Source organism: Notechis scutatus, chromosome 3, assembly GCF_049901735.1.
Source record: "Notechis scutatus isolate UNSWTSFEM ecotype Mainland chromosome 3, rNotScu1.2, whole genome shotgun sequence".
In the NCBI taxonomy this organism is placed as follows: domain Eukaryota; kingdom Metazoa; phylum Chordata; class Lepidosauria; order Squamata; family Elapidae; genus Notechis; species Notechis scutatus.
The window spans coordinates 124,205,978-124,218,935 of NC_142011.1; the positions used below are offsets into that span (position 1 = coordinate 124,205,978).

A 12,958-nucleotide genomic window follows, 5' to 3' on the forward strand; every position below is an offset into this window, starting at 1 on the left:
CAAGTCTGGTGGTATAAGGTATTCTGCAACGAGTAAAGGAGTAGAGAACTCTTCTTGTGAAATATTTCTGAACTTTCTCAACTGTGTGAATATCATATCCGTAATGTGGGTTCCAGACTGATGAGCTGTATTCGAGTATTGGTCTAGCAAATGTTTTGTATGCTCTAGTTAGTAGTGTAACATTACCAGAGAAAAAGTTCCGTAAGATTAGGTTAACAACTCTTAATGCCTTTTTGGCTTTGTAGTTACAGTGTGCTCTAGCACTTAGATCACTAGAGATGAGTGCTCCAAGATGCCAATGTTTATTTATTTTGGTTTCAGATAAGTAATCTAGTTGTGATACATGAATGGTACATTGATGTGGACGTTGCGGCGGTCTGAAAACGACAGTCATCGCAAGGGATTCATGTATTGCTTTAAATAAGCGCTGCCCGTACATGCAGCGTTCGGTGGATCACGGTGTGATTGTCTTCCTGACAGCGTTACCCCCGCATCGGCTTAGCAGTCTCCCCACGCTCTGCATTTTCTCTGTGACGTTTCACGGCGAGGCCACGGCAGTTGAGGTAGCGACGGCTCAAAACCTCTAGGGGGAGCCCGCGGCAAGGCCGCAAGGGGCCCAGGCTACCGGAGCCAGCTGGGCCTGCTCCGTACCGCTTCTTTCGGCCTCTTTCTCTATCGTGCGCTCTCCGTCTCCAAGCCGTCCCACTTTCGCATCACACCTCACCCGCCTGCGCGACCGGACTGCGTCATCCGGACAAGATGGAGACCGCCGAGGAAGGTAACGTCCTAGAGTCCACTCGCGTTCGTGGGGCTAAGGCCAAGGCGAGGGCCAGAGCGAGGGTTGGGAGAGGCGTCTTGGAGAGCCGGAGGAAGGTAGTCACCTGCCGGGACCGAATTCGTGCTCTTCACACAGACACCCCAAGTGCCTGGCGGTCCGAGGCCTAATTGAGGCGCCTGCAGATGTCGTGGGTTGCTCTGCGGTGTAATGGGTACAAGACGAAGGAAGAGTTTGGAGTGTGGAGTTGGTGCATATATATGTGTGTATATTGAGGCGTATGGCAAGTGGCCGAGACGGTTCAGCAAAACACTGTGTGTGTGGGTGTGGGTGCGTGTGTTGTGATGGTGGCTGCTATTCCTAAAAGGAGTGCTGGGTCAGAATGGGAAGGAAGTTACCTTGCTTGGAAATATGGCACATCTGGAGGTGCCTTGATCTGGGTCGGCTTATCTGGAAGTTGTGGGCTGGATTGGGGAACCCGATGGTGGTGTTTTGGAGAAGTGTGGGGTTACACCAAACTTGGCATTAAGGAATAAAAAGACATGATTAAGCCAGCTGTACCCCATTTTTTTTCCACATATGTCCCTTATGTAATTATTTGGAAAGGTAGTATGCAGTTAAAAACAGCTACAGTTGAAAGAGTTCTTAGAGTGGGTTCTATCTCTTATTATTTTCTGCTTGAAAGGAGGAAAGATAAAGGGGTAGATTACAAAAGAGCATTTGCACATGATTATTATTATTATTTTAACAAGCAACGCAAACTCCTTCATGTTTCAAGAATGAAGTATTGTGTGCATATGTCATGAGCTTACATCAGAAATCTTGCGCTTTGAAAAATCTTTTAAGAAATCATGCAGATACTAAAATCTGCAAGAAACAGACTGAAGTGAAGCTGCTTTGGGTTCCAGGGTGGAAGAATAAACAACCAAGGTGCTTAATAATATTATAACACAGTGTACAACTGTACATTGTACATTGCTTTTGGTCATTCTAAATCAGGGGTGTCAAAATCGTGGACCACAGGCCGGATGGATCATGACCTAGTCCAGCCCCCGTCCAGTTTAGCGAAGGGAAAAAAGTTCCGATATGTGATGACGCTGTGACGGCGCGAATTTGACACCCCTGTTCTGAATTAAACTTCCTTAGTTTGAATTAATTGAATTGAAACTAATAAATGATACTGGATTCAAGAAAATGTTACTGAGATTGATCGAAGGCAAATTATTTTCCCTTTTTTAGCTAAAAAGTGTCCCTATGGTGATTTGCAGTGTCCTTGTTCATAAGCCTAAATCTACAAAACACACAAAAAAGGAAAACAATGTTTTTAATAACATAATTGAGAATGCTTCTGGCCAAGGAGCTTGATTTAAGTCCAGAAGCAGGAATTCTGTCTTTGGTAGTCTTGTTTTGCAGCTATCTCCTCCTCTTATAGACTAAATAAGGGGCAATGGCAGCTAGAGGAATCAGGCTATAAGCTGAAGGGGCAGTTGTTTTTATCAGGTCTTACACTGTTCTTTACTGATTTTCAGAGTGAGCTCCTATAAATCCAATATTATACCTTATATTTTTATGATTTACAGGTTGAGGGAAAAGATAGATGTTTGAATTCTATAATTATTAGAATGTACTTGATTTCATCTTTGGAGGTTAGAGATCAAAATTTGAAAGCAAAGTACTTGCACATCCAGTTCCACCTTGGGGAAATGCAAAGGAATAATGGATAAAGCTAGTGCAGGGGTGTCAAACTCGCGTCATCACGGCGGTGTCATGTGACATATCGGGACTTTTTCCCCTTCGCTAAACCGGGCGGGGGCAGAGCTAGCATGTGACACATCTGACCTGCAGGCAGCTAGTTTGACACCCCTGAGCTAGTGAGAAGGGTCTTCATTGCCTATCCGTCTTGATATAGAAAATATATTTTCTTTCATTTGTTTTATCTGTTTACCTCTGAAATACATCCAGTTAAAAAAAACCATAAATACAACATTTTTTATCAAACTGTATAGTCTGTACCAACATAATTAAAAGCAGAATTATTTGGATATTTATTTGTTTATCAGGCGACACTGGGCAGCTTACAGCTTGATAAAAATGACAATATAAAATATTGAAAATTAAAATTAAATTAGCTACGATTGAAATCAGTATACAATGGAGTGGAGGTGGGGTTTTCTTTTTAACCCACTAACCACCTCATTATGGAATGCCCCTATTGGGGCCCAAGGCCAATCAATCAGCAGAACCAGCTTAGAGGTTTTCCCCCGAAGACCAAGTGGGTGGGGACAGATTTCAGCTCATGGGACACAATGTTCCACAGGGCAGGAGCCACAGCAGAAAAGAGTCTTCTGGAACCTGTAAGCAAGAATTCCTTGACTGATAGTGTCTTCAGCAGGCCTCTTCTGCTGTAGAGCAGGCCAATCCCATTTGAGCATGGGTGTCAAACTCGCCTCATCACGTTTTGCAATGTTTTTCCATTCGCAAAGCTGATGCATCACCTGCGTGTGATGCATCCAGCCTGCAGGCCGCCACTTTGACACCTGTGCATTAGAGTATCAAGATAGTACAGTGGTGGCTAACCTTTTTGGGCTCCTGTGCCAAAATTTGTGCGCGCGCTTGCATGCTCGCACTCACATGCCAGCACCCAGAAGGCAATGCGTGTGCTCCCTACACATGCACGCATAATCCCCACCCACCCACCCCTGCTGCCCCCTTACCCACACTGCGCCTCATAGCTGATTTTTGGCCAGTTTGAGGCCTTTTTCGGCCTCCCAAAGGCTTGAGGAAGGCTTCTGCAGGCCAAAAACTAGCCCCATTTCATCACTTCCGGTATTTTCGGAAAAGAGGAAGTGATGAACGGGGCTAGTTTTTGGCCTGCAAAGCCTGCAGAAGCCTTCCTCAAACCTTTGGGAGGCCGAAAAAGGCCTCAAACCAGCCAAAAATCAGCTGTGAGGCATGCACATGCCCAGTGAGGTAAGTTTGCCTGCAGCTCGCGTGCCGGCACAAATAGCTCTGTGTGCCACCTGTGGCACGCGTGCCATAGGTTCGCCATCACGGAGATAATAGATGTTAACATACTTTTTCAGTTGCAGAAATCTTAAAGAATTTAATTTGTAGTTTTAAAGGATACTCTCATCTTTTGAACATTAAGAAGTAATTTAAAATTTCAGTAAAGGCCATCAGTGTTTTCATGTTTCTAAAAGTTACAAGCAAGATTTGTATTTTGATTCACTATCTATAATCACTTTATGAGAGAAACTCAGAAATACGTTTACTTGTTTAAAATCCAGAAACTGTAATATGTGAAATGCAATCCAGAAGGGGCTGCTTTCTGACAAGACATGTATACAAAGAAGGATCTACTAAGAATGTATTGTGGCAAAAACAAAACAAAAAAACCCCCACCAGCTTTTGTTTAAAAAAAAAACAGACATCAAGGTTGGACCATAAGCTATAATAGATTCATCTTTTGTGGTAGTTTTCCATGCCAAGGTTTTGGAATGCATAACATTAATATGTCTTCTAATTGACTCAAGATCTTTGATCGCTACCAAGTGCTTTTATACAAAAATAAAAAAAAATATTGAAGTATTAAAACTCTTTAAATAAAAAGTCCTTTATAAAGTGCAAAAGTAGAAATCTGTACTTGGAGAAATGCCGCAATGTGAACAAAATTGTTAAGGTCTGTACTTGTTTTTCCTAAGAAACAAATGCCCTGCTCACATTAGAGACGGGGATATCTAAAATTGGAATATTGGCTGAGAGACTGACTTTTAGATATCTATAACGATCCATTATTTTCCCAACAGATTTATTGCTTTTTTTGTTGACAGTTATTCTTCAAACTGGGAGGTTACAGTAGAATGAAAGATAGCATGTGAGTTATCAGCAGATTTTAAAATAAGTTTGGGATATGTACAGACTAAAGAATTATCCTCTTATATATTAAATGATATAGAACCTCAGACTGAAGCTGCTGTTACAAGACAATTAAACTTGGATTCTAAAAGAGTACTTAGAAACCTGCAAAATATTTAAATATTCTTAACTTTCCTTGGCTGAGAAAATTGTTTTTCAGGCTAGGCACAAATTGCTTCCCAATACACATTTGTTAAACCTCATTAGCTGAACACCTTCCTATAGGGATACAGGGAAATAAAAATAGGAACAATATGTGCTACTGAACTGAACATTTTTACAGGGATATTTAGAATAGCTTACCTTACTGTGTTAATACCCTGGAACAATCAATAATTTTTATGACTTTCCTCTCAGACATGAAATTACTACCTGTATGGTACCTAAATTTTGTGTTGCTGCAATGAAAACAAAGCAAAAACTGATGCGTCTGACTGTTTTTTCCTGTTTCCTTATCTTTTTATATATTGTAAAATATTTATAAAAAATTAAATATGAAAAGTAAAATTAGCTAAGATTGAAATCAGTATACAATGGAGTGGAGATGAAGTTTTCTTTTTAATCCACTAACCGCCTCAGTATGAAATGCCCCTATTGGGGCCCTATTGAGTCTTATTTCTAAAACTATAGAGTGCTAGCCTAAATAAAACTATTGCATATATAGCGATAACTATTGTTAAGAAGTTCCCCAGACCACACAAAGTGTATATACAGTTCACAAATTTCATAATTTCATACTATTGTATTTTGACATTTTGCCATCAGCTCTACTAGAAAGCAAGTTTCAGAAAATTTCTCCGTGCAGAAAGGACCTGCCTTTACCAGTCTGGGAATATTGGCTCACTGGCCCTTGTATTGCTTTACTGCAGTGGTTCTTAAACTGTGTGCAATTATCCCAAGTGGGTAATTTGAGCACATCTGGGATAATGAAGCAATTTTAATTGTTGGTTTGTGAGTTGAGGATTCAATTTGGGATTCCTGCTGCCAAGATACATGTGTAAAACAACAGTCTGGATTTATTTTTGTTTTTAGGGGGTAATGACATTTGAGATTGGGAAAAGGTTCAGTTGGTTAAACAGTTTTAACAACTTGTACTCTTAAAATTGTATAGAGATATGCATACACTCCAAATTAATTTGGAGTGTTTTTATTATTGTTGCTGTTGTACTGTGTAGAGTACTATATAAAGTACTAAAATGGTATATTGGTTTCATCCTATTTAATTATGTAGTTTAGAGCAGGGTTATCCAAGTGGTTCTGAGCTGGGAACCAGTTCGGCACTTGTCTGGAGTGCTAGACCTATAGTACTAGGCCAAATACTAAATTTCAAATACTAAATTTTATTTCATTTAATCATAACGAATGTATCTTTTCTTTATGTATACTGAGAGTATTTGCACCAAAACAAATTCCTTGTGTGTCCAATCACACTTGGCCAATAAAGTATTCTATTCTATTCTATTCTATTCTATTCTATTCTATTCTATTCTATTCTATTCTATTCTATATCCTATCCTATCCTATCCTATCCTATCCTATCCTATTCTACTCTATATATTAATATCAAAAATTAATATTTCTATTATCCAGTCATCCATGCAGCAAGACAGTGACCCAAAACATGAAAATCTTATGTTTTATGAAAAGCAATGGATTCATCCCCCACCCCAAAGTACATAACCCCAACATAACACTTTGTCCAATTGTATTGTTACCAGGGATCCCAACTTGCAACATAGCTAAAGAACTTACAAAAAAAACTTGGACATCTCAACGAGGGGAATGAGTATTCTATCAGTTCCCCATTGCCTTGCAGTTGTTAAGTGATCTTGTGGGTTGTTAAGCAGACAATCCCAGGAAAGGAGAGTAGGGTACCTGGGAGTGGAGAAACCCTGGTCGGAAGTATGTCTTTGGTCAGGAGCTGAAGATCCTTCCTGCTGATATCCAACAGGATTTTCAGTCCTTGAATGGGAGACATGTGGCCTGCACTGGGATTCCTAAGGGCTCCCCTTCAAGCGAGTTCCTGAGGCGCCCTATGCTCCTTATCTTATCCTGCTGCCTCTCTCCTCTGGGGGTGTAATTGCTTCATAGTTGAAAATTGTGCTTGGATTTTGGCATGGCCCTTTTTCAGCCAGCCAGCATCAAGATAAGCAGGAATTAATAGCCTTTATGGCAGACTTTTATGGACATGATCTTTTTGGAGATTTAAACTTTCTAGCAAGTATTATATTATCCATTGGGGAAATAAAACTAGTTCAAAATATACTATTAATCTTTCAGTTCAGTTTAAGATATCCCTGTGCTTAAAATTTTAATTAAACTTGTAATTATAAACTAATTAAACTTTTAAATCTACTGGGTATCATTTAAAACTGTTTCTGAAACAAAATTGCAATCCACCTGTAATTGATAACTAGTTATTCCCCAAAAAGATCTCTTCTGTAAAAATGAAACTGGACATTAACGTTGGTAAATAACAGCAGCAACGACAATATGATTTATATCTGCCTTTCTATTCAAAAGTGTTTCAGGTGTATAGTAGCAGTTAAATTAAAATATATGAGACATTTAAAATAATCATGATATATAAGACATTTTAAAAAAATTTAGGAAGCTGCATTATGTCCCAAAGGTGCTTTTTCAGGAGACAACTGGACTGTCTTGTTTTTTTCTCTTCCAAGAAGCTTCTTCAGCTCTGAGTGGATGGTGGGGAATGAAAGGATTTATATTCCTTGCAGACAGCTGGTCATTTGCATTCTTTTAGAGTGTCCTTGAGGCCACTTGAAGATTTTTCTATGTCCTCAGGACCACTTGAGTAGGGCAGATGGGTGTGAAGTTTTCTTGGCTGCATGATGTTTTCTGTCCTGTGTCTCTTCACTGTTGTAGACAGGTGCAGGCTGTTGGGGATGAGTCTGTGTTGTCTGCATGTCAAACTGAAATACAAATGGTTCCTTAGTCTGCAGTTTTTCTGGAAATTCAGTCATATTCCCACACTATTTGAAGGGTGTTCATACCAAGGTGCATAGCTAAAAAAAGTCCATGGAGATTCTCAGCCGTCCAGGTCATGGTCGTCCCAAGGGTGCTTTTTCAGGAGGCAACTGGACTTTCTTCCATTCCCCACCATCCAATCAGAGCTGAAGAAGCTTCTTGGATGAGAAGCGAAATGCCTTCAAAGAAAAAACAAGTAAGCCGAGTTGCCTTCTGAAAAAGCACCTTTGGGACAACCATGACCTAGATGATTGAGAATCTCCATAGACTTTTAAGCTGCATTATGATTAAAGCATCTCATTAAATTGCAGGGTTTTTTCACCTGTTTATGAACAAAGGAAAATATAGCTTGACTTTGATTTTATTTGCAGATAGATCATGTATTGTCTTTTATGATGAAATTTAAGGTGAAGTGAATGGATTTCTGGATGTTAGAATCTTCTTCAATCAGCATCTGAAGTACCACTGTTTTCTCATCTATAGGATTACCTTCTCAACTATGCCCTTTAAATAAAACCTTTCATCAGTTTTGGGGATTTTAAAATAAAAATTATTTCAAGGATTAATGGCTTATTTTGTTGGACATATATCAACCTCTTCTGTTTTTTTGAATATTATTATTAATCTTGCTTGATTTCCTTCATTGATAAACTTAAATGTTTAAAAAAATATTTGAAAGGTTTTAGAGTTTTTTTTAATGTAAGCTTTTAAAAACTAGACTTTGGTGATTTGTGATGAAGTTAAGGATGGACTGTTCCAGTTTAGTTAGAAATTAATTATTTTGATAGATTCAATATTATGATGGCCACAAAATGTCTGTCGTAAATGTGATTGCAGGTTGGATGGATCAGCTTTATGGCCAATCACAATGTTCCATGGTCACATGATCACAATTCACTATGGTTTTTTTGCTGATTTCTAGAAAAACCCCTCCCCATTCAAATGAATTTTTTCATTTAATGACAGCATTTGCTTAATAATCAGCATGTTTGCTTAATGACCAGCATGAAAATGTCTGGAAAATTCTTTCTGATCAAATGGGTATCTTAACTTACTATTGTAATAACTCGACTGGATTTCTAATTCCAATTACAGTTGTTAGTCGAGGACTACCTGTTATATTAGTTCTTAAAATGCCAAACTGATACATGATTATTTTTATATCGGTTTCAAAATACTGTTCCCTTTTCATTTAACATCTTGTAAATTCTTATGTAATTTTTATATTCTGTCATTTCTTAATGTATTCTTTATCACTCCTTATTTCATGTCATTTCTTTTTTCCTTTTCTCTATTTCCACTTTTAAATATCTTAAAAAAATAAAATAGTATTTACTTTATTCTGTATCAACTCTCTTTGTTGTCAACAGACATATGTAGAGTATGTCGATCTGAAGGAACTCCTGAAAAGCCTCTTTATCATCCATGTGTATGTACTGGCAGTATTAAATTCATTCATCAAGAATGGTAAGTTTGTTTTTCATTTGAAATAATATCTATACATGGCATTCTACAATTTGTGCACAAAAACAATACAATAAGTTATGTTCAAAATGATCCTTGTATACTAGATATTAGTACAGTGTGAATTAATTAAATAGCACTAACTCTAACTTGACTTGTGTTGACTTTCTACAAATATTTGTTTCCTTCACATCTCTACTAATACTTTGTAAATCCTCCAAAGACAGCCATATGAACTCTGATAATGACCATGCTTTTTATCCATGAGCTTTCAATCTCACCAAGAACAATAGCTTTTCTAAATTGCCATCACTGAAATAGGTGAATTTCTTCTTGCTGATATTTTCCTTAACGAGGCTACTAGTCTCAATTTTGTCTAGGTCTCATTGATTGGCAGTTTCTTGCAGTTGATAGTACTTCATTATGAAAGCCTTCTTTGATCCATTATTTGAAAGGGTCTTTCTCTCACTCTCTCTGAATATCCAGCTTTCATAGCAATACATTCCTACTTGAAAGATCTCTACTTACACTATTTTGCTCTATTGAAAGACCTTGTCTTAGTTTATCATTGCCTTCCACCCTAGGATTAATCTTCTCTTTACTTCTCCAGCCTACTGTCCATCTATATCTATTCTTGAGCCTAAGAAAACAAATTATGTACCATCTTCACATCTTCACCTTCAACTGTAAGTTCACTAAGCATGTTGGTTGACATTATCTTTGTCGTCTTAATATTTAACATTAACCCAGATTTTCATTTTCCATTTTTAATTTTATGTTTAGCTTTTCTAAATCATCTTTACTTTCAGCTAATAAAATTGTGTTGTCTCTGTATTTCAACATATAGTACTTCAGCCTCCTATTTTGATTCTAGGTGTCATCCCTTAACAATAGTATTTGGTTGCTTTATAAGTTAAACAGATAAAGGCAATATATCTTCTGTCGCTAGCTATTTCTCATTTTCGGAACTATCAATTCAAATTCAGTTCTTACAGTATTTTCTTCCTTATTGTAATGATTCTTCAGATGTTCTATTACCCTACATATATTGCACATTCTGGCATGATCTACATATTCAAGGTTTTTCTTATAATCTGTTGCTGTCTTCATTATTACATTACCTGTATGATCTCATATTTGATCTCATGGCTCTCTGCCTTTTTTGAACTTGCTATGCTTCTGTGAACTTGCCATGCATATGCATGATTTTATTTTTATTTAGAATGTTGGAAGCTAAATCTTGCTTGTGCAAGAAATTAGCCCATTGATTCAGTATATACATTCTCTTGCATTTGCCCTTTTCGGAATAGCTGAAAGTTGTAATCTTGATTTAACGGAGCCTCACTTAGTAGACTTCGATGCTGTGCATCAGGTTTCATCTGGATACTATATTAAAATGAGAGGTTCATGTATATAAAATAGTTTGGATGAAGCAGTCAAATTTACATTAATTTTACCGTAATGTTATGATATACACATCCATATAAGTATTCTAAACTTTAGGCAATACCATTTCTGTTTAATAACATCATTAGGCAACAATGACATACTTTCATATGTAATAGAATTTTGGCAGTAACGGATATTCCTTTCCCCCAAACTGTCAGTTAGATGAAGTTTAACTGTACATTTTTTTCCAATCTCAAGACCTCTCTCTCTCCTCCCTCTCCTCCCTCTCCCTCCCTCCCCCCCCATTCTTGTTTTCATAGAATCTTTAGCATTTTAAGTATCTACAGTTTCAGAGGGTGTTATATTTACACCTGTTTTTTTTTCTTGAGCTAGTCATAGTTTCTTCTAGGGTTGCTTATTTAATATATACTCTCTGAAAGTGCTTTCATCATTCTTCAGTATGATTTGTAAAGATATTTAATTTAGTCTTTCTGACTTCCTTTACATCCTTTGCATCTATTTACTCTCTTCTAATATTTTTTTTATTATTCCTATTTTGACTACAAATTTTCCTATGATTTCCATTTTTTCTTGTCATTTTCATGTATTTATTGATGTTTTAGATTGAGATAGCTTTCCTTCAACTTTCTTGGTTGATGTTGAAAGCCTACATTCACTGCATGTTTCTATTGTCCAAGTTCTTTATCTCCTTCTTTGGTTAACATGATAGTCTTCGTTGGAACTCATTTAGATCTTTTCCCTTTCATAATTTTATTTGTTTCACTTTTCATAATTTCTATTTTTTCCATCAATCCTCAGGTTCTCTTTTATATAGGTAAGTATACAAAATCTGTTCTTAATCTGATTTATATTTTTACTATGTATTCTTCAGGTCAAATCTTGCTGATTGACTTTAATTAATTTAAGTCAAACTGGCACGACTGACCCCATAATTTATGGTATTTTTTTATAATCTGCCTCTGGAAGTGAGATGCAGTTCTCCATCTTCTAGTTCCTTCTTAGGTAGTTTATTTGATTCTAGTATTTCTCTAGGAAATAATACAATAATAGATGTAGAGTCGAAGTGGATGGATATTAAGAAATATTTTTTTCCACAAAATTCTTTCTCCTGCTTTATTGAATCTACTTAATCAAGATCTTCCAATAATTCTAGGACTCTCCATTTTTCCAACATTTCCAGTTACCAGTTATGATTGGAAATAACTAATCTACATTCTTTGGTGATGTATTTAGCATCTCTTTCAGCATGCCATAGAATTCTTCCGTGTCTTTCACTCTTGCACCTATAGTATGCTATATTGTATAAGTAGCATATACTTGTTTAACATTTATGTTCACTGGATATTCATTAATTTTGCTAGAAATAATCCTGTCATTTAGTGGGTTATAAAAATAATTTAGTGATGTCCTTTATGAATATGTAAGTTATTTCATTCCTTTGTATGGTTTTATGTTTTGAATACTTTCCAGATGATTTTGGAGTTCCTTCTTTCAGATGAATTAACTAATCTCTTATGTGCAAAGTCTTCCTTCGTTTCCATTGTGGATTACCCTTAGCTAAAAAGCTCGCTCTGATATACCCAGCAGGGCTAACTTTTTCAAGAGTTTTTTTCCTATTATTTCAAAGTTGGGTTCACTAAAGCTTTCAAAGCTTCCTCCAAAAAACTAAAGAAAAATATATTATTAAAAGGCTAAATATTTTTTACATGTGAAAATACTTAATTATGAAAATATATTCTGGATATGAGATCAGAATTCGAACAGTTTATACAATTTAAATCGTCTTATTGAAATTATGCAAGAATTCTGTAAATGTCCTTTGGAGTATATATTAATGATTAATCGGCACTATATATTTTGTAATAAAAATTTCCATTATATGCATCTTTTTACATTATATTTTCTCATTTTGTTACATTTGCCATGAGTTACCTTGGCCAGGATCAAAGCATAGTTATAGAAGTAGTGTAGCATTAGTTATAGAAGTAGTTTTTAGTGGGCTCTAAAGCAGTAGCTTGTTACTATAGAGGAATTCATTTTTCAAAACAAAAATAATCATAACAATATGCATTTTGATCCTCTATTTTGCTTATATATTCATTTAACCATTTATGTTTATTTTATGCCCTAATTTGCTTATTTTATTAATGTAATTTTGCTTAAAAGTTTTAAGCTGAAAAATTCTAGTTTTGCTCATTTATCCACAGAACTTTCTTCCAAAAGCTTTCTAGTTTGCCTAAATGGTCTTTCGCAAACTGTAGATGGGTAGCAATGTTCTTTTGGGAGAGTAATTACTTTCTCCTTGCAACCCTACCACACACACACCATTGTTTTTTCGATTCATGAACACTGACATTTGCCAAGGCAACAAAGATCCTTGGATGTTAGTTTGGGGTTCTTTGAGAC

The 12,958-nt window shown here is 36.5% G+C and overlaps 1 protein-coding gene across 1 annotated transcript in view; it reads left to right on the top strand.

Annotated features, from left to right (window-relative positions):
• The first annotated feature begins 738 nt into the window (after window positions 1-738).
• MARCHF6 (membrane associated ring-CH-type finger 6) overlaps window positions 739-12,958 on the top strand; it is a 56,117-nt gene continuing 43,897 nt past the window's right edge. The window contains exons 1-2 of the mRNA XM_026673417.2: window positions 739-778; window positions 9,049-9,145. Of these exons, the coding sequence (XP_026529202.1) occupies window positions 760-778; window positions 9,049-9,145 (116 nt within the window). The 5' untranslated portion in view covers window positions 739-759. The remainder of the gene's footprint in view (window positions 779-9,048; window positions 9,146-12,958) is intronic.